At 37.4% G+C, this 21,198-nt stretch overlaps 3 protein-coding genes across 5 annotated transcripts; 1 reads left to right on the top strand and 2 right to left on the bottom strand.

The window, feature by feature from the left end:
• Window positions 1-417: 417 nt before the first annotated feature.
• Window positions 418-5,844, bottom strand: LOC110844590 (UBX domain-containing protein 1). 3 transcript variants are annotated; one of them, XM_022090830.2, is made up of 12 exons: window positions 5,440-5,844; window positions 5,284-5,337; window positions 5,063-5,191; window positions 4,815-4,992; window positions 4,665-4,746; window positions 4,371-4,600; window positions 4,151-4,287; window positions 3,986-4,035; window positions 1,408-1,422; window positions 831-935; window positions 696-750; window positions 418-622 (listed from the first exon to the last, which is right to left on the bottom strand). In XM_022090830.2, exons 1-12 carry the CDS (start codon window positions 5,490-5,492, stop codon window positions 544-546), a joined length of 1,167 nt encoding a protein of 388 aa, XP_021946522.1. In that variant the 5' UTR covers window positions 5,493-5,844; the 3' UTR covers window positions 418-543. The 3 variants fall into 3 exon arrangements, 2 of the variants coding, with proteins under 2 accessions (XP_021946522.1, XP_021946523.1); XR_004833913.1 differs by lacking the exons at window positions 418-622; window positions 696-750 and having other exon boundaries at window positions 865-1,090; window positions 1,162-1,422; window positions 5,440-5,837; XM_022090831.2 differs by lacking the exons at window positions 418-622; window positions 696-750; window positions 831-935; window positions 1,408-1,422 and adding an exon at window positions 1,468-1,802 and having other exon boundaries at window positions 5,440-5,833.
• Window positions 5,845-6,336: 492 nt separating this feature from the next.
• Window positions 6,337-14,604, top strand: LOC110842621 (multidrug resistance-associated protein 4). Its single transcript, XM_035847410.1, has 34 exons — window positions 6,337-6,935; window positions 7,009-7,034; window positions 7,098-7,179; window positions 7,280-7,423; window positions 7,492-7,607; window positions 7,692-7,705; window positions 7,806-7,886; window positions 7,955-8,067; window positions 8,144-8,253; window positions 8,332-8,370; window positions 8,469-8,509; window positions 8,586-8,662; window positions 8,749-8,887; window positions 8,962-9,072; window positions 9,140-9,364; window positions 9,490-9,756; window positions 9,832-10,054; window positions 10,965-11,277; window positions 11,345-11,496; window positions 11,564-12,001; window positions 12,060-12,139; window positions 12,216-12,424; window positions 12,497-12,669; window positions 12,745-12,793; window positions 12,861-12,924; window positions 12,982-13,152; window positions 13,234-13,282; window positions 13,351-13,601; window positions 13,670-13,724; window positions 13,783-13,827; window positions 13,907-14,000; window positions 14,063-14,120; window positions 14,186-14,296; window positions 14,360-14,604. Exons 1-34 carry the CDS (start codon window positions 6,871-6,873, stop codon window positions 14,465-14,467), a joined length of 4,293 nt encoding a protein of 1,430 aa, XP_035703303.1. The 5' UTR covers window positions 6,337-6,870; the 3' UTR covers window positions 14,468-14,604.
• On the bottom strand, window positions 14,448-19,082 carry LOC110842755. The gene is made up of 13 exons (XM_035847411.1): window positions 18,431-19,082; window positions 18,273-18,365; window positions 17,841-18,213; window positions 17,606-17,777; window positions 17,400-17,509; window positions 17,128-17,334; window positions 16,905-17,054; window positions 16,673-16,835; window positions 16,465-16,574; window positions 15,466-16,402; window positions 14,877-14,949; window positions 14,730-14,793; window positions 14,448-14,648 (listed from the first exon to the last, which is right to left on the bottom strand). Exons 1-13 carry the CDS (start codon window positions 18,515-18,517, stop codon window positions 14,560-14,562), a joined length of 2,628 nt encoding a protein of 875 aa, XP_035703304.1. The 5' UTR covers window positions 18,518-19,082; the 3' UTR covers window positions 14,448-14,559.
• Window positions 19,083-21,198: the final 2,116 nt, after the last annotated feature.

Raw genomic sequence — 21,198 nt, 5'->3', positions numbered from 1 at the left:
GGTTGACCAGATACACTTTTAAGACGAAGGTGATCAGGTTTTTGTAGGTCGGCCCATTTTGTGACCTCGTATTCCATACTGAAAAGTTGTGATTTGCGAGGAAGTTATCGGGTCGGTCTGCTTGTCGGATCAGTAAGTAAAATAAAAGTTCCGACACGGCGAATATTCTTCTGAAAAAGAAATCGTGACCGTAGTTTTGAAATAAATTGCACAAATTGTGCATGCAAGTAAGTTGTCTCATTTTGTTGTCTCAGTGACTGATTTGAGACAAAAGTGACTCTCAAAATGTGAAAGTCTCAAGATACCCAAAATGTCAATTTCCCCGATGAGATTATATGCATGCAACAAATTGACACTAAAACTAATATGCACAACTGCACAAATACGAGTCACAAAATACGATTATTTTATGTGTGATTATGGTGTTTACACAAAGTGATTTATTTTCGTCTCACTTTAACTTTCTTTCCATACATTATTATACTGTTAAGTCTAAATTTACCGTATTACTGATTAACCATATATTTATGTACATATGCATTATCAACTAACTGGACAACTAGATTTCTTCGTAATCTTTTCCACAACAGCTCCAGCAACTGTAGCAAATTCGGCTTTACATCTAAATTAAAAAGAAATTAAGAGAAAATTTGTATATGAAAATCTCATAACACGATGCTCGAATCCTAACTTACAAATGTTTTCTCTTGACGATATCATTGCATCTTTTGTCTGTCCGACCTCTCACTTCTATAAAATATGAAAATATCTATGTATAAAATCCGTAATTTACCATCAACCAAAAAATTGATTACTTAAAAAAAACTTACTTGCACAATCCGTAAACTGATTTTGACAATGACACTCTTTCCCAATTATTCTCCGTTTATGAAAAATTCCTAATCCGTCCGAGTTTTGAATCAATGTTAAAAAATCTAGTAAAGAAGATTGACAATAAATTTGAGCTTTTTTACATTTTAGAATAAACAAATTTCTTGTAAAATTCAAAATTACAAAGTGCGAAAGTAAAGGTGACAAGGAATAATGTACGTCTTAGCATTTTAGCAGCTTTATTGTTCCTCTCCACCAACTTTTACCAATATTTAAATTGAAATGACAATGCGAACTCATTGAATGAAGTTCATGCAAGTTATCACTCACGAGGAAATTTTAATATCACAAAGACGATCAAATTGATGTGTTACGTTCCATTTCCTGTACTTCCTTATGTAATCAGTAATTTGCATGTCCATAAGTTTTATGAGTGTTAGAATGGAATTTAATAATTGAGTGATTTATGTAACATAAATTCGTACAATAAATTGGCTTTAATGTACTTCTGTATGTGGTGTGTAAAACAATGCAATGCTGCTCATTTCACTATCGGCATTGTTTATTGATGCTTACGTGATGTCCGAGAACCTAAAATATAATACAATACTTGAGATTTGACAACTAAACATCAACTTACATATTATTATAAATAATTTATTTATTTATCATCCCAGAGTAGAAATGTTTAACAAATTTTCAGTTACCATCATGCATTCCGCACACTTTTTTTTATAGCAAAACCACAGGACTGATACATTTAGGTAAAATTAACAAGAGTATGGTAACAATTTCATGTTACATTTTTTCAAAATATTGTATAATTTTTATAAGAGTTGAAACACGTTGACAATTTGAAGTACACGATCGAATGCTTGTTGTTAATGTTTGGTGCGTTTTAAAATCGGATCGGAATAAATTGGCTAAATTGAATTAGCTTCGTGTAACCATCAACACGGCGGAGGGGACAACTGTGGATAAAAAAAATAAAAGTATAAAAAAGTGGCAACTCTGGTGGGGACATATGTGCCTCGTTAATTCAATTGAATACGGACTCCCCACTCTCAAATGAGAGTGAGAGTGAGAGGCAAAAAATCCATCTCTGCTCGTTAAACTCGGGTTTAATGAACTTTGCACTGAACGTTTCACCTTCATCGTTTTTGAGGTGAAAAAGGCAGAAACATTTTCCTTTTCCATTCTATACTTTCCAAAAAGTGTCCACGACCACACCCATAATGAAGGTAAGGTTTTTCATTTAAGTTTTGCACTGCACTTATCCATTTTTCTCTATTTTAATCTAATAATGATTTATTGTTGCACAGCGGAACCACCCAGATCAAAATGTTTCGTCATCTCCACTGCAGTCTGACTCTGACGAGGAAGAGTACGAGGAAATGTCGACCCAAAAATTGAAAAAGATGATTGATGAGGGTGGACTTTCTCCGACCACGAAGGGACAACTCTTGACAATTTTTGTCAAGAAAGTGGATGAAAGAGACGCAAAGTTAGATAAACGTACGTTGTCCAGCAAGTATTCTCATCTTCTCATTAATTAAATTAAAATATTAAATTAAATCTGTTTGCAGTTCTTCAAGCTGGGCCGTCGTCCACTACTTCAAAAGTTGTTCCAACATGTCGTTTGAGAGCAATAATGGAGGCAGTCAAAGAGCGGATTTTATTTAAAGGAAAGGATGAGGACGTGCTTCACGACCCTCAGTTCAAAGTAGCGATGGAGTCTGTCGAGAGGAATCCGATTACAGCAGTGTACAAAGGCGCCACTCTCCGTGCATTGTGGGACAAGAAACGGTCAAGGTTTGGATACCATGACCCTACTCCACAGTCTAATCAACCCTCTGGGAGGAGGAATTATAAATGCCAATTGGATTCTTGTTGGATTGACGAGGTGTCTAAAGCATGGAACTACTGTTCAAAACATTCTCCAACACATGTGTGTTTTGTTAGAGACATTAAATCTGGTGTCACAGCCTTCTGCGTAATCACCCCACCGCAAAAGATTGCTGGATATACAGACAACGAGTTGAATATATATTCAAAATCTAAAACTGCCGAGACTCTCACGGTATCCCTGGCCAACTACATGAAGACCAACAAAAACGCTGTTCTTGGGTCATTCGCCAAATTAGTTTACTCCACAGAGGACTTACTAGCAGGAGAAGGAAATCATCATAACCTGGTACACATAAAAATTGTTACATAATCGTATTGTCATAATCTAATGAAGTTCTATTGATTTAGGTCGCACTGAGTATGATGATAATGTTATACAACTCAGCTTGTGGTGATAATAACAGAGTCAAGTTAATCAACCAAGAGATTACATTCCGCAACAATGATGGATGTCAAAAGGATTTTTTTGAGAAGTTGCGACGAGTGTTTGAAATCAACGGTTTCCGTTTCAAGGTTACTGGAGAAAAGAAGTCCACCACCGTCCTGCCGAAGTCTCTTCTTCCAACAATCTCCTATCCAAATCTACCGAGCTCCTACCTCGCAAGGGACACTAACACGGGTGAAATGTACTCTGGCGTAAAGTGGAGTATGGTGAAAAGAACAGGTGACGGATCAGGAGGACACTCGAGAGCCAAGAAGACAGGGCTGTCTGATTTCGACAAAAGCCATATCAAAAGGATCTACCAATTTGCTCATCCCCAGGCTGGCGTCATCAACGACAATAGAAGTTATACCCGGTTGACAAAGGAGGAGAAAATTATTCATGATGAAATAAAGGAACCAGCGCAGCGGATAGAAACACTTGGTCACATGGCGTCAATACTCGCCCACATGCTCGGTTTGAAAGTCAATGGCCATGAAATTATATTTTTATGCCAAAAGTTTACTCATTTTGATGAATCGTTTTCAAAATCTATGTTTGATGATGTATTCGGATACTTATATGGTGAAGTTTTAGAAGTAGAAATCCCAACGGTGATTCCAATTAATGCTGGGAATATCATTTGGAAGTTTGTTAAGTAGGTTGTTTCTTAAAAACTGTTATTGCTAAACTTTCATAACCCCCCTTAAAAATTGTTTCTGATCGTTTTAAAACCTGTTTTTACCATTTGTTCAAGGTTGTTTTCTCTTTACCACATTTGATAATAATTTGTGCTGTTGTTTGAATAAAGTATATCTTACGTACGTCCCAAAGTAAGAAGGGGTTTGTCATAGTCGTCCTCAACAAAGGTTTTCCTTTAAATGAAAATCAGTCATTAGTTATTTAGCTTAGCACCAAAAATACCTCCCAAAAAGAAAGGGGGTTTTCATAGTCTTCCTTCACATAGGTTCCATAATTAGTCAATCTAACCTTGGGAAGTTTGTAATGAGATTGAAGCTTCCTTCCACTCCGTCGTCACGATTCATTTCAATGTATACACGGACTGCGGCCAGGGGCTCGCTTACCCCAAAAGTTTGTGTCATCGTTTTTCCGCTGGGAAGTCGTAGCTAACAAATATGTTTTTATGATTAATTTATAAAATTCTACCAAGTTTTGCAACGTGTTCAAGAGTATTTAAGACACGGCTTACTTGCAACTTTGTGTGAGTGTAGTCCTTCTTGACCACGTCGACTTCCATTGGACTTGGTTTTACTGACACTGGTGGACTCTCCGTGATTGAAGTACCACTTCCGCCACCACCAAACTTGGCCTTCCGGGCCAACCTGTCCTCCTCGATCTGAGCCTTGACCCTGTCCCTGGCCGCCTTGTCTTCCCTCTTCTCTCTTTGTTTTTGCGCGATCATCTCCTTCATCTCTTGTTCTTAAATGGAAAATTAAAAAAAAGATTAGACTCTAATAATTTTTCCCGAACAAAATTATCTCACCTTCGAGACGACGCTTGGCTTCGATCAAATCCTTCCCACTCGCCATTCGCTGTTTTTCTCGCTCAATTTCTTCAAGTTTCTCCTGGTAAATAAAACAAAATTAATTAAAACTGAAGCTTTAAATCAAATGTATTGAATTTTATTGAATACTTTTGCTTCACGCTCGACCCTTTTCGTCTTCATGAGTTCCACCAACTTTTTCTGCTGTTCGGCCTTCTCTTCAGCTGTCAAGGGCTTTTTTTCCTCAGTGGACTCTGAAAAGTTGGAATGGTTCGTTTTGGCTGCGTGGAACTCGACGGTGTCCATCGATGCGAACAGTTTTCCGCAACTTGAGGAAAGATTAAAAAACAAGAATGAAAATGAACTGGAATTTTAAACAACAAGCGTCGTCGACTTACTCTTCACATTTCCACGATTTTGGAACTTCTTCAGTTTTCGTATCAGTCGCTGGGGTTGTCGTTGAAGTGTTGTCATTTGATCCTCCTCCCTCTGCTGATGGTGATGGTTCGTCAGGGTGTGAAAGTATCCTGAAATTATGTATCAACAATGTTCAGCATATTTACATACATGAAAATAAATTCGAAATTTTTAATTGGTTTTGAATCAATTAGTTCCTCACCACTCCATTGCAGGTTCGACCCCTTGGTTTCCCGTCTTCTCGACAGCCATCTTCCTAAGTTAATTATCAATATTCATTCATTTATTTATTTTAATTAAACGTTCAACTCTTGTTTGTTTGTATTATACAAACAACACAAAACAAACAAAAACTTACGACTTCTCCGGATCAAATCCCATATCCACCAATAGAGAAACAAAATCCGCCATTGTTCAAGATATCAGAAAAATAAGTATTTTTTTATATTTCGAAAACGAATTTTCAAAAAATTAATAATGACAGACCACCACGATCAAAAAACAAACTTTGTCGTGGACTGAATGATAATGTGATTTAACGCCGGGCCGCCGTGGGCATAGAAATGTCGGGATGCCCCGTCTCACGAAAAATGGGGAGAAAAGCACTTTCACCAACTTTCACTATCCAAATAGCTCAAAAATACTCGCTTATCAGACACTTATTTTACGATAAGTGCAAGATAACCACATTTCCAAAGTTGCCCCGTGTTTAATGAATTAAAAGAAGAAGACAAATCTTCCTCCCAAGATCGACTTTACTTATATACTTTCACCACAAAGGTCTTACTGTAAAATGCTTATCGGACATCGCCGTTATCATGTTGTTTTATTATGATGAGGCACAGTCAGCAGGAAAATGGTTGTGATGTCAGCATGAAAATGTTTTTGAGCATGTATGGCTCCTTTTCCCATTTAAAGTGTCAATAATAAAGCTGATAACGCGTTGTGGGTACAAATACATTGATAACAATTATGTATGGCATGATTTTCTGTGTAACAACAACATGCATATGAAATCAAACTCCACATTTTTATCTGTAAGGACTTTAGAGAGACGTAGAATGTAAATGTAAAGTTTTATGCATGGAAGTTGACGAGGGTTCAGTTATAATTAGATAAAGTTATAGTCATCGATAAGCCGAAAAGTATATAATAAAGATTACTTAGTTGATGCAACGGTATAATACCTAAAATTTGATGGGAATCTTATCACAATTCAAACAAAATATTAAGTATTCAATTTTCTACTGAGTTTGTTAATCAAATTAAAAAAGTATACGCCCAGCATTAAAACATTAAAGTCTAGACAATTAAGTATCGAGTTAACTAACCTGACAAAAATGCAAATAAATAAATTACTGACTTTTTATTAAGTCTTTAACTTCAATTTGCATGCATGCATTACTCGATAAGCACAAAGTTGATTCAACTTTTGTTGTTTAAATACTCTACGAAAGAGATAAGTAACTTTACATTGATTTGATACCAAGTGCCTGCAAACCACTCTCATAAATACGTGACAATGACTAAATAGTTATCCATAATCCAGTTTCATTCCTGAAGACGCACCATGCATACAATAATTTGATCGTAGTCGGTCAAACTGTAGGTCAAACTGTCCAGTTAAGTGCGGTTGTTAAACTAGTACGTACACTTTTCCAAAAAATGTGTATATAAGAATGATGTGATAAGCAATATTATTGTTGCAACATCTACGACGCATGTAACTGAAGTGTCGTGTTTTAGTTCTTTTTAAAATATTTATTAGTTAATTTTCACTTTCACCACGATGACTCAGCCGTTGCCAAAATCGCCTAGGGAAGATGCTAGTTTTCTATCGAAGCTGCTATTTTGGTATGTTTTTTGCTCATAAAATGAAAAAATTATAAGATATTTCATGTAATAAAATGTAATTTAATTGTGACAGGTGGCTGTTAAAGCTGTTACGCTTAGGTAATTATGTAAACTTAATTAAAATAAGAGCTATAATTTAATAACTTGTGTATTGAAAATTAGGGTATAAGCGTGATCTTGAGCTATCCGACTTATTTCGTGTCCCAAAAGATGATCTTTCCAACTCGTTGGGGGACAAGCTCAGGTAGCGAAATGCAATTAAGATCAAAGTGAAAGTGGTGAAAGTTTTTTTATAAACAGCGTTTTAATTATGGTAACACTGTTTTTTATAAATTTCTATAAAGTGCGGCATGGGAGGAGGAACTTACTTTGGCCAAAAAATCGCTTGGCAAGCGAACCGCAAGTTTGCGCAGGGCATTAATTAAAGTTTTCGGATGGAGTTATGCTGCCCTCGGAATTTTTGCTTTTACAGAGGAATGCTTTTTAAAGTAAATGATTTTTAATAAAATTGTGATACACGATTTCAGATTTAAGAAACCATTATAAATCGTTTTAGGATTATTCAACCAATTTGCTTAGGATATCTGATTCGATTCTTTGGAGGAGAGTTTCAGACGGAATTGAATGGAAATATGGGCTATGTGTTTGCCTCAGGGTTGGTCCTTGGTTCAAGTAAGTGAAGTTAATTATAATAATTAAGAGCTATATATACACTGATAAATGGGATTAACGGTACGAGTTATGTATATCTTACAGTTTGCTACACTTTTGTAAGTTACGTATTATATTTTAAAATGGATCTACAATAAGAACTCAAATTTTCTTTACATGGAAATTGGTATGGTTAATCATGCATATTATGATTTAAAGATGCATCATCCATTCTTCTTCGAAACCCAGCACGTAGGAATGAGAATGAGAGTGGCATGTTCCTCCGTGATTTATAGAAAGGTGATAACAATATCTGATACATTTCAACCTAGGACTGTTTAAAAAATATATATTTTCTAACTTTCCAGTCTCTAAAATTGAGTCAGTCGGCCTTGGGCGACACTACGATTGGTCAATTGGTTAATTTACTTTCTAATGATGTGAATCGCTTCGATATCGGGATGGGCATGCTCCATTACATGTCCGTATTTTCACTCTTACTTTCACTGTAAATATAAATACATAGTTCAAATATCAATGCTTATATTCATGCATAGTTGGATTGGCCCAATACAACTAGGAATCGTTATTTACATCCTGTGGTCAAAATTTGGATGGTCATGCCTCGTCGGAGTAGCTCTGCTCGTTTTGTTTGTTCCGTTTCAAAGTAAAATTTAGATACGAATGTCAAAGTGAATTAGCTTAAAAATTCAGTAATCTGAAAATATGTGTATAATTTTTTTAGGTCAAATGGGAAAGCTGTTTGGTTCACTTAGGGTCCAAGGTGAGATTACTTATGATTCCTGGAGAAAGTCGTAATATTAACCATAACGGATCATAATTAATTAATTAATTAAATCGTACATAATCTTATTTTTTAAGTCGCGATACGAACCGACAGACGTGTCCGTGTCATGAACGAAGTATGTTGAATTTTTCCTATATTTGCTATCTTATTGTCATTCATACTAACAAAATTTTAATTATTATAACAATTAGATAATTTCTGCGATGCGAGTTATCAAGATGTACACTTGGGAACGCCCTTTCGCCCTCTTGGTAGCTGAGACGAGAGAGTAAAACTCATAAACATTACGGCACAATTTTTTTGAAATTATGTATGTACTTACATAATTTCATAATTTTTCATCTTTTTTTTCAGAGACGAAGTGAAGTATATTAAGAAGACGGCAATTTTAAAAGCGATAAATCTCAGTTTATATTACATCTCTTCGAAAATTATTGTCTTTCTTACCCTTTTGTCGTACGTGCTGACCGGAAATTTTCTCACGGCTGAAAAGGTAACGTTTTTCTAATTGAATCAAGTAAATTGGGTAGTAAATTATTTATGCAAATTGCATCCATTATTTTGTAGGTCTTTGTGACGCTATCCTTGTACAACAGTGTTCGTCTCGTGATGACTTTATTTTTCCCCAACGGAGTGGCCCAACTGGCAGAGCTGTTTGTTTCCGTAAATCGATTGCAGGTAATAAATAATATGAGAACATTACCGATTTAGAAAAATTGGTCACTAATCTGAATCCATCTTGTAGAATTTTTTAATGATGGAAAATCGAGAGTTGTCTCCACAAGCGATCTCATTTCAATCAGCTCATGAATATGGAAAAAGTCAGAAACAGCCGGAAGCCGAGATTAGGATGACGAAGGTTACAGCAAAATGGACATCGAAATCGGAAGAACCCACGCTGACAGATATCACGCTAAATGTGAAGAGGGGTCAATTACTCGGAGTTATCGGACCTGTTGGATGTGGCAAGGTGGATAAACTACACTGATAATAATAATTTTAAAAATAAATGTACGAAATTAGCATGAAAGTTGTTTTCTGCTAATATAAAGTTATAATATAATATAATTTATAATATATACATATAATATTCAGGGTTCCTTGCTCCAAGCTATTCTGCGTGAACTACCAATAACTTCGGGAACGTTGCATGTTTCCGGAAAAGTTGCGTACACATCACAAGAGCCGTGGGTCTTCGGAGGAAGTATTAAAGAAAATATTATTTTTGGGGGGCAATTTGACGCAGAAAAGTACGAGAGAGTGATTCAGACTTGCGCCTTGAGTCGTGACTTGTCCCTCCTACCGTTTGGGGACAATACGCTGGTGGGGGATAGGGGGACGTCGTTGAGCGGGGGACAGAAGGCTCGTGTTAATACTAATTAACTACATTGTAAATTAAATTGTTAAATTAATTCAATTGTTTAATTGTTAATTCAGGCCCGTGTTAACCTGGCTCGAGCGGTTTACGCAGATTCCGACATTTACCTCCTAGATGATCCACTTTCCGCCGTGGACGCCGAAGTTGGTCGGCACCTTTTTGAAAACTGCATTATAGACGCGTTAAAAGACAAGGTGCGGATTCTGGTGACCCATCAACTCCAATTTCTCAAGGCGGCTGACGAAATCTTGCTCTTGGATGGGGGTCGTGTAGCAGCCCAAGGTAAATTTTCCACCATGTATCATTAACTATAAAGGAGGAGGCACCCTCCTTACGTGAAATGCCCCACCGTGATATTCGGCTCAATTTTTGATATGTTGTACATTTCGACGTGCCGAACAAAAAATGTATTGGTCCCTAAGCCTTAAGTGACCTGGTTCGACCGGAAATAGAGGTCAAAGGTCAGTGCACTTTTTCGCTCGAAACCCCATAAACCGTATATTTTTAGAAAGCTACGGACCTCCCCAGTCCGAATATACACCATACTTGGGTCAAAGGTCAAGCCTTGATCTGTCGAGGTCAACCCTTGGCCTGTCGAGGTCAAATATGTTATTGAGGCAAGGTAAGATTTTTGGGGAAAAGTGGCCAAAGTACATTTCTGATAGGATGACTGCACCCTTGCTGGAAAAGGGCATTATTACATAGTTGGTTAACACTAACATTTGTGTTTATTGATCTTGATTATGTAGTGTTAACCAACTATGTAATAATGCCCTTTTCCAGCAAGGGTGCAGTCATCCTATCAGAAATGTACTTTGGCCACTTTTCCCCAAAAATCTTACCTTGCCTCAATAACATATTTGACCTCGACAGGCCAAGGGTTGACCTCGACAGATCAAGGCTTGACCTTTGACCCAAGTATGGTGTATATTCGGACTGGGGAGGTCCGTAGCTTTCTAAAAATATACGGTTTATGGGGTTTCGAGCGAAAAAGTGCACTGACCTTTGACCTCTATTTCCGGTCGAACCAGGTCACTTAAGGCTTAGGGACCAATACATTTTTTGTTCGGCACGTCGAAATGTACAACATATCAAAAATTGAGCCGAATATCACGGTGGGGCATTTCACGTAAGGAGGGTGCCTCCTCCTTAATTATTAAATATGGTTCCTTTGTATGACTGATTTTTCTAGGGACGTACACCGAACTGCTCCGAACCGGGATAAACTTCGCCCAACTTCTCCGCTCTGAAGAGACCACACCTCAAGCACAAGATTTACTTGAGAGCACTTCTCAAAAAACGCTAAAATACAAAGGAACCGGGATGGAAGTGCTTACCAGGAGTAAATCCCAGCCCCAAATTAGAAGGAGTGCCTCCATGAGCATTATTTCGGAAATGGGCGCACTGGGAAATCCTTTCGTCCCAGAAGAATTCGAGTGGGAGGAGGAACCCGCAATTATGCGGAGCTATGGTCAACAACCCCACTACGACATTTCCAGAAGAATGTACGGAAAACATAAATATATAAATCTTTCAAAATTTTGACAAAAAAAATATATTTTTTTTCTCCAGGTCGAAACCACTCGTTCCCACAGTGCGACTCCGTCCTAAAAAGAAATCTCTCAGTAGTTCATCGTCCTCCAATGGCGACCACCCCCGCGACGAGAACAGTCCCCTCATCCCCAAGGTTCACGAGGAGCAGAGATCCACTGGTGACATCTCAGGTATAAATTTCCGAAAATTTCTGAACACCGGTCAAAAAATAATCCCGGTGTAAAAATTGACTTTCAGTGTTCCTCTACTGGCGCTACATCCGTGCCGGATCCTCCCTCTTTGCCCTCACCATCCTATTCTTTTCAAACATATTGGTCCAAATTTTATTCTCGGGGTCAGACTATTGGTTGCAGTATTGGACTAAGAATGAAGAAGCTCGATTTTCTCCCGTCTTAGATGAACAAGACTTTGAATCTGGTGACTTTGATGCGGGTTTTAAAATAGAAAATTCTTCGTTTTATAAGGAAAATTCGACAAGTTCATTATCACTCGATTCGGAGAGGGAAATGGAAGTTTGGATCTATTCTGGAATTATCGGGGTCCTCTTTGTGATATCTTTAATCAGAACGGCAGGATTTCTAACGATGTGTCTCACCTCATCGGTTAATTTACATAAAATGCTTTTTAATGGGGTGCTTCGAGCTCCGATGCGATTCTTTGAGATCAATCCAGTCGGTAAGCATAATGGTGATGCGGATTTCGACACTTTCACTCAATTTATGTGTACGTATAGGGAGGATCCTCAACCGCTTCGCTAAAGACATAGGAATAGTGGACGAAACACTTCCTTCAACTTTGTTTGATACAATGGATGTAAGGTTATATTTAATAAGTGTCATTTTCGTCAGAAGTTTTCATGATCATGCATCTCCTCATTGTCACGTTACAGATATTTCTCCAATTTATCGGTGTCATTGTAATTGTTTGCACTGTAAACCAATTTCTCCTAATTCCGTCGGCAATATTGGGCATTTTATTCTATTTCGTGAGAAGGTTCTATCTCGAGACGGCGAGAAGTGTAAAACGTCTCGAGGGGATTGCTAGAAGTCCAGTCTTTTCACACTTGAGCACGTCTCTCTACGGACTGACCACAATAAGGTACTCATTTTTAGACTGAATAACCACAAGATTCGTGATCATGCATAGTCTCTAAAAAATTTGGACATTTAGAGCATTCGGAGTTGAAGGTCAATTTGAACGTCAATTTGACGCCTATCAAGATCTGCACTCTTCGTCCTGGTATCTTTTTCTCGCAACGGCGAGATGGCTGGGAATATTCGTGGACTGGTGTAGCGTCGGCTTTATCGCTGCGGTCACGTTCAGCTTTCTCTTTATGCGGCAAGGTACATACGTGAAAACTAAATGGATTTGCGTAAATTCTCAGCGTCCCCCTTAAATCCGGTTGACTCTTTTTTTAGAGGGTGCAGCAGTTGGTCTCGCAATATCGTCAGCGATGACGCTCACAGGGTAATGAAAATTTTGGACTTTGGGACAGGAAAAAATTGATGATAATCTTTGATATTTTTGCCTGTAGGATGTTTCAGTGGGGCGTTAGACAAAGTGCTGAAACTGAGAATCACATGGTTTCCGTTGAACGGGTAGGTTACAGGGTTATGAAAAAAGTCGTATATGTATATTTACATATGTACATGTAGGTGTTGGAGTATTCCGCCTTGGAACCGGAAGCTGCATTGGTTTCTTCAGTAGGACCTCCGAAATCATGGCCACTCAAGAGTCAAATTGTTATGAAAAAGATGACGCTTCGATACGGGGAAGATGCTCCAGTACTTAATGAAATATCCTGCACTATTCTACCCAAGGAGAAAGTTGGTCATCATATAATTAAATATGCATAAGTATCTATAATTGATTAAACACCCATATTAAGTAAAACTCTTACCGATTAGGTCGGCATTGTTGGTCGGACTGGAGCAGGGAAATCTTCCTTAATTACGGGTTAAATTTAACGCCCCACTTAGATGAGACCTTCCACCGGCTGAATTTTGCACTGTTTATGATTTCAGCTTTGTTTCGAATTGCGGAACCTTGTTCCGGAACGATTGAAATTGATGGCATTGATGTCATGAGTATCGGGCTGCACGAACTGAGGTCCAAAATATCCATCATTCCTCAAGACCCTGTTCTCTTCATTGGCACGCTTCGCAGAAACCTCGACCCCTTTAACGATTATGATGACGACCAATTGTGGCAAGTATTGGAGGATGTGCATTTAGCTCAAGCCGTAAGAGAAATGCAGGCCGGACTTGATACTCAGGTAGACAAAGATATGTGACACACCGGAAGTTAAACCATAATCATTAATCTATCTTTTTGCTGGACCAGATTGCAGAAGGTGGTTCAAATTTCAGTGTGGGGCAACGACAGTTAATATGTTTAGGTACTTATACAATAATAATTTAAACTTAGCTTGATACTGTAATTACTAATTTATTTAGGAAGAGCGATTCTGAGACGAAACAAAGTCTTGATTTTGGATGAAGGTATTACACAGATAAACTAATAATTGTAAAGCGATAAATATAAAATAAATCTGTGACGACGAAAAAATTATGATTTAAGCAACCGCAAACGTCGACCCAGAGACGGATGCATTAATTCAGAAAACGATTCGTGAGAAATTCGCCGATTGTACTGTCCTGACCGTGGCGCATAGGCAAGAAAAATCACGATAAGCGTGTAAATGTTAAAACTAATTTAACCCTGATGTGTCTATAGGCTGCACACAGTTATGGATTCTGACAGAATTTTAGTTTTGGACGCTGGTCGTATAATGGTACGTTCCATAACAATTCAAATTCCGAGAAGTCAATATCCAAAGTCATGACCATAATAATTTAGGAATTTGACGAACCTTACAAACTTTTACTCAACACGAGAAGTTCACTTCATCAACTTGTGCAACAAACTGGAAAAACTTCGGCAGGGAAATTGATCAATGTAGCGAAAGGGGTAAATAAAATACGTAACTCTGTAATATTTTGCAACTTTTGCTTAAAAACCTTGATTTGTCAGGTGCACGACAAAAAGCAGAGGCTGAGCATGTCAAGTGTTGCAGAAATCGGGGAAAATGGGTCCAGTACTGCTGGAAGTAATACCAGTGTGGAGGATTCAGTTTTTTAATGGCTCAATTTTACTATACAGGTTTTAGTTGGACAATTTTTTTAACAGATTTGTAATTTAATTTTAATTTTAAATGAGAAATAAAGTCACACCTATTTTGTGTATGGATAAAAAGGGTGTTGAAAACAGGTGCAAAACAAGCCTGCGTCAGTCGAACATCGCTTTGCAATCCTCAAACCACCTGAATTAAGCATAAATATGTACATCCACAAGTCTTTTACATATTATATTTTTGGACATTTTCATGTATGTATTTACATACCGCACATTTTTCGGCAAGCGGTATCATTAACTTCGTCGAGAGTCTGACATTTTGCAGGGTAGCCCTATTGATAAGATAAATTAGACATATATTACTGCATGCCTATACTTATAAGAAATTGTAGTAATTATTAATTAAAGTTATTACCACAGAATTCAAACAACTACAGTAACCACTAGAATGACACTTATAATGGGAGGCTGACGGTCCACAGGCAGCTCTGCAAAAATAATAATAAATAAGGCCATAAGGTCACTTATTAATATTTCGTACTATAAATGAAAGAACCTGCAATCGTCAAAATTCTCACATATTTGCATCGAATCGACTCGAATATCACGCACGTACACATGCAAAAAATGATCTGTGTGATGTTTGATCTGAGTTCTACAATTGAGCTCGTCACTGCCATCCTAATTAATTCTGACAAGATTTATTAACTGAATGCGTAAAACTGCGATAATATCAATAAAGAAAATAAGCATCTTTACCTGGCAGTCAAAGTTATAACTTATTCAATGGTACATATAGTTATGCAAAAATTGAACAAAGATACATTTGTACTTTATAAATGAAAATGTGGTAAATTAAACAACTAATTCATATGTATACAACTATTGCTACATAATGGTTCATAGCTTAACCAAACAAACTAATAAGTCATATGCATTTTTTTATAACAAAGTTAGAATTATAATAACAGACTTAGAATTATAATACTTGGGATCCGACGTACTTCAAATTTTTATAATACCGTTTGGCGGATCCAGGACCGTTGTATTGGTGTCTTACTATTCCTATATTCGGGAAACATGTTTTAAGTTCCATATTAAAGAAGTTTTTGCTTAAAGGTTTATCATGTCCGAAATTTTCAATGTACAACGGGTACACATCACTTTTTAACACTTCTTCGTTTTCCTCCATGGTAAAGTTGCGCAAGATCCAATCGTGCGTTAGAACAGTTGATGTTATTTGACGTGACGCACGAGATGATCGTTTGTCCATATCATCTCGCTGGACATATTGGCCATCCAAATCCGACAACATTGCAGTAGAGTCGGCTTGGTTTACCTCCACTTTTTCAATTCCCTTATGCTTGGATTTTCCATCCTTTGCGCTCGTCGCGTGTATCTCTTTAAAGGTTTTACCAACCTTCCTACCGAAAGCCATTTTACTAATCGTAGTCTGATTTCTTGTTGAATTCTTGTAATGAAAATACACGTCATTCTTATACACGAAATGATCTTTGGAAGCAATGTAGTTCGTCTTCAACCATTCTATAATGGCACAGTTTTCTTGATCGAGGAGGTTTTGTTCTTTTGTTTTGTTTTCCTTGATCGCCTGTAAGACTTGTCGATCTTCAAAATTATTCATATGCATTAATTGCTTGCTTGTCTTTGAAGCATCAAGTAGGATGTCACTGAGTTTGTCAAGATGGAAATTCCATGGGGTGTTTGGCGTCACTTCCGATCCACGAATAAACAAACCAAAGTTTGCGATCGAAGCGACGGTAAAACGTGAGAAGGGTACTTTTCGGTTGAGTTGGTCCAAAGTAGGGAGGATGACTCTGATTTCAGGGATGTTTTTCAAGACGTCCAATATGGGTGCGAAGTACGGCTTAATATCAAGAAATTTGCGACATGGTGAGTGAATACACACAGCATCTAGAGCGGCTATAAATTATTCATAAGCATTAGTTGGTTATATAAAATTAATGTACACCTGGGGAGTGTACCTCTTAAGCCCATTTTGAACGTCACAGCACCATGGTTGGATGTCATATACACGTTTAGAGGCTTCGAGTCATCACCAAAGTAGATCATCTTACCACTTTGTAGAAAATATCTACGTAAATACAATCAGGTAAAACTATGAGAATGAGGACTTGTGTTACTCTTATCATGATATACATAAACATGGAAATAGTCCCAAGAAATTGTTACCTAATGCCGCAACCTCTGGTTTTCCCCTGGCCGTGACCAAGTGACTGGTGCAAACGTTCGGATGCTCCGCGGCATACAGATTCGTAGGTTGTGAAGGCAATCAGAAGATGACCGTTGTACTTTTTATCTTCTCCACGGAGGGGCGTGAAGTACAGCTTGTGTACTGCACATAAAAAAACATGTTTCGATGTAAGTTAAATTAATGCATATGAATTATTTCCCTCAAGCTTACTTTCGTCAAAGGAATCGCCTTCTTCATAAAATATTACACCATTTTCTCCCCATGGTTTATGCAAGATTTGTCTACATTTTTGCTCCTGGTACTCTGGATTCTCCATGCAAATGAATGATGTAGAGTTCACCGTGATCTGTTCGTTTGAATCTACGTAATACGATTAGCATGTAACACTTGAAACTAATTTCCTTCCATGTGTATACTACAATTTAATAATTACCGGAGGGTCGTTTCCAAAACCCGTAGTTAGGGATTGAAGCTACTGTGAACTTTGAGAACGGTTGCTTGGTTTGAACAAAGTCAGCAGTTGGAACAATTTTCGCAAGATTGGGGCTTTGGCCTAAAATATCCACGAGTTGTTTCGCAAAAGGCAGGCACAGCATATAGTCCTCAGATGGACAGTGGACGCAAACAGCGTCCAACATTCCTTTTAAATGAAAAGATTTATATTAATTTGAGATTAACCTATGGGTATTTAAATTCAAGAAATACCTCTGAGACCCATTTTAAGATATGTAGCCACTGCATTCGTCGTCATGTAGATATCAACGTAGTAGGCTTCTTTAGGATTATAATCCATGCTCCCATTTCTTAGGAAATAGCTAAAGTGACAAAAACATTTCATAAGTATATCTTGCATTGCATAATATTAATCCACGGTAGTTTATGCAGGAATAATTCGTATGCATTATTTTTACCCAACGCCGCATCCGGATGAACTTTCATCATCGTCAAGATCGGCACTAGAGTGGGATTTTCTGCTGTTCGAAGCCATGAGACATGAAATACTTGTGTTCGAAAAATTTATTAGAATATGCCCATTTAGTTGCTTGTCCTTTCCTCGGAGTGGTTGGACAAAAATTCTTTGATCTGTAAATTCATAAAACATAGCATGTCATGTATGTCGAATCTGTGACACTTTTATACACATACTTGCAATAAGTTCATCCACCTCCTGATAAAACAGGAGCCCATGCCTTCCATACTTCATACATTTGAGGGAGCGATCTGGAGCGATCTGGTTCGATCTGGAGCGATCTGGTTCGTTCTTGTCGGGGGACAATGTTTGTTGATTGATACATATAGATGATTGTTCTTCTTTCGGCAAGCGCTGAGTAACCTGTGGTTTTACTAAAGTACCTACGTCTGGTTTAATTTTGGAGTTTGCCGATTTTTTAGAACTTGCGTCATTGTTCTCCTCAGAACCTTTCTTCCGTTTAGCTCCAGACAGGGTGTGGGAGGTTCGATGTGGCATAAATTCAATCCTATTTGCTTTTGAACTTCCTCCAAAGTTAGGTTTGCCACCCTGGAATCAATATTACTTATTCTTATGCATGTTTCAATTAGTTTAATCTATCTTATAACCTGATTTGGGAGTTGGAAGTTTTTCGCCGGCTTAAAATCTTCCTCATCGTCGTAGCCTGTCTTTCTTGAATTTATTAGTGTTCGTTCAGCCTCCTATTTGCAATCAAACACTTGAAATACTTGTCCAATGGTCATATATTTTTAAACATTTCTCTCACCTCCGCTTCTTGCTCCCATTGTTGTAGATTCTTGAAATTCCATATATTGTCGTCGTTATCCTTATCCGTGAATTTTCGAGTCGACATTTCTTCTAGCTTAAACAATTAATTTTGTGGAGGAACAATTAAAAACATCCAGAGTGTTCGTGGTAGTGGGGCTGTGATTGGGAGCACTTGTTAAAAAATACTGCACAGCACTTTGACAGGATACAACACGGAAAACCTGGTTGCTTGCTTTCGACTCACTTCTGGCGTCCATTTTAAGCAATCCGTCAAACGTTTTGTTATAATTTGGAAAATATATTTATGCATGTACAATGACCATACCTTTGACTGCGAAGTAAAAATGTTTATTTTCTATATTGATATTGTCGCAGTTTTACTTTTTGCAAACAAAGAACACATTCAGTTCATAAATCTTGTTTGAATTAATTAGGATGGCAGCGACGAACTCAATTGTACGGTTGGTAAGTTGGTAGAGCAATATATTTTATTATTGGGTTATAAATTAACTGATTAGACGAATCTGAGACTTATACAATCTTATGCAAGTATTGTCATCGTGTCAAGTGGCGTCTGCGTCTGGTGCAATGAAACCATGAAAATGTTTGCAAAAGCACCAACTTTCGCATACATACATACATAAGCACAGTTTTGTAAATTACTGTAGGATTACGAAAAGTTTGAATTGGACAATATTTATTAAAAAAAACACTTGTCTTATTTTATTTTCGGCACTTTCAGCGACAACACCCAGACCACCCTAATGCAACCCACAAAATGAATTTACATGTCATAGTAGGGACCAATGTGTTCCTCGCTCTGGAGTGTGCAATGGAGTTGTTGAATGCAATGATTTTAGCGATGAGCAACTTTGCGATAACCTTATTTCTCCTGGGGGAATAAATTTGAAAACATACCCTGCTGAGCAGACGATAAGACAAGGTCAGTCTAAACTGATAATGGATGGTCAAACATGATTCGTTAGTTTAGATTTTTCATATAAACAGGTCACGAGGTCGTATTCCAATGCAGAGATGAAGGACCACTGCGCGTTCCGGTCAGATGGATGAGTGGGAACGGTCAGGCGCTCCCACCAGGCTCCAGAGATTTTAACGGACGATTGGAAATGCCCAACGTTTCTGTGAGCTCAACAGGAACTTAGATTTGTGAGGCAGTTGGTTATCCGGCAGCAACCCCTGGGTCTGAGTTGACCAATGTAAGTGTTTTGTAAACTTGCGACATAGGATTAAACATAAAATGTAAAATTTACACTATAAATAAACTTTCTTTAAAAACGATAAACCAAAATTATATTTACTAAACTGCAATTAAAAAAAGCTGCTGGGGAAAAGTCGCCCTGGAGTCCTTCAGAATTGTCTCATTACGATTTTTGGGACAACAGACAATGGGAATCTGTGTATTTTCCCCAAAGTGATCCACTAACATATCCCACAACAGATATTGGTAGCGTGTCTCACACTCTGCTTTATTATTATTAGTTCTGCTTCTTAATTCGTGTGGTATACATTACTTAATCCAATTCTTATTTTCCCTTGATTGTTGATTGTGAAGAAGACGTTTGTAGTACATTTTAAGTTGCTCGTAATTTTGTCATGTTTTTACTTAACTTGGGAGACGTAAAATTATTATCATTTTGATTTCAGATCAAGCCCCACCCACACGTCCTCCTAGTGCGTGCGGTATTTTACAAGCAACATGCAACAATGGGGAGTGCATTTCCAAGCAAATGATATGTAAGTATTTTTTTTGCAAATTATTTATCATAATAAGCACCACAGCAGAGTATGAATTTCTTATGTACTTTGCCAACCAGGGGAAATATCCACATGTACGCATTCTCTTTATCATTAGTTGATGAAAGACTAATTAATACGCATTTTAATAACTGAAACTAGTTCAACAAAGTTCAAAATTCCTTGGCAAGGGCAAATGCATATACACTCATTCTTTTCATATTTTGTCATAACCCACCCCCTTAGGATGTGAATTTCGCATGGATGCCAGCATGGAGGATTTATGAGATATACATAAAAATGAAGAAGACTTGTACGATTTTTTAAAACAAATTCCACAAATCCTCCATGCCGGCAACATGGTAAAAATTCAGGCCACAGAAACACCTTTGTCCCTTAACAATCTTTCTTGGGCGACGCAGATGCATGCAAATTCATTTTTTTCATATGTACATGCATGATATTGCCTTCACTAATGAAAATATGTTATATAACTATTTTATAGTAATTTTTTTTTAATTAACAAAAGATTTGAGTCATTTATATTACTCAAATGGGTGTAACGTCATGGGTGTAAAGAAATTCGTGTAAAATTCTCACATCGAACCAAATCCTTCTCCGAGTATTCTGCCCACGTCGTTCCCATCAAGCTCAAGATTGCCTATGATAGAATGTGACAGATTACAGATTGAGATGCTTTAGTATGTCAAATTATCTAATTGATTGATCGGCACTTACCAAAATCAAGGAACAAGATTGAATTATCATCATTACTCGATTAGAAGATGAGAATAGGCAAAATTAAATAATTTTGAGGACTACCGTTACTGTTACACTGTAGATTACAATATGCCAAATGCTTCTGAATCAGAATTTCATCATGGAATGTGAATTATGCAATAAATGTGAATGCGACGACCTTTCTATTCAATAACGAGAAACAAAAGACGCTCGAAGGTAAAATGCATGAAACAATGCTACGGGTTAAAGAAACATGATTGCATATAGGAC

Source organism: Folsomia candida, unplaced genomic scaffold, assembly GCF_002217175.1.
Source record: "Folsomia candida strain VU population unplaced genomic scaffold, ASM221717v1 Fcan01_Sc002, whole genome shotgun sequence".
NCBI lineage: Eukaryota > Metazoa > Arthropoda > Collembola > Entomobryomorpha > Isotomidae > Folsomia > Folsomia candida.
This window is presented reverse-complemented; position numbering and strand designations above follow the sequence as displayed.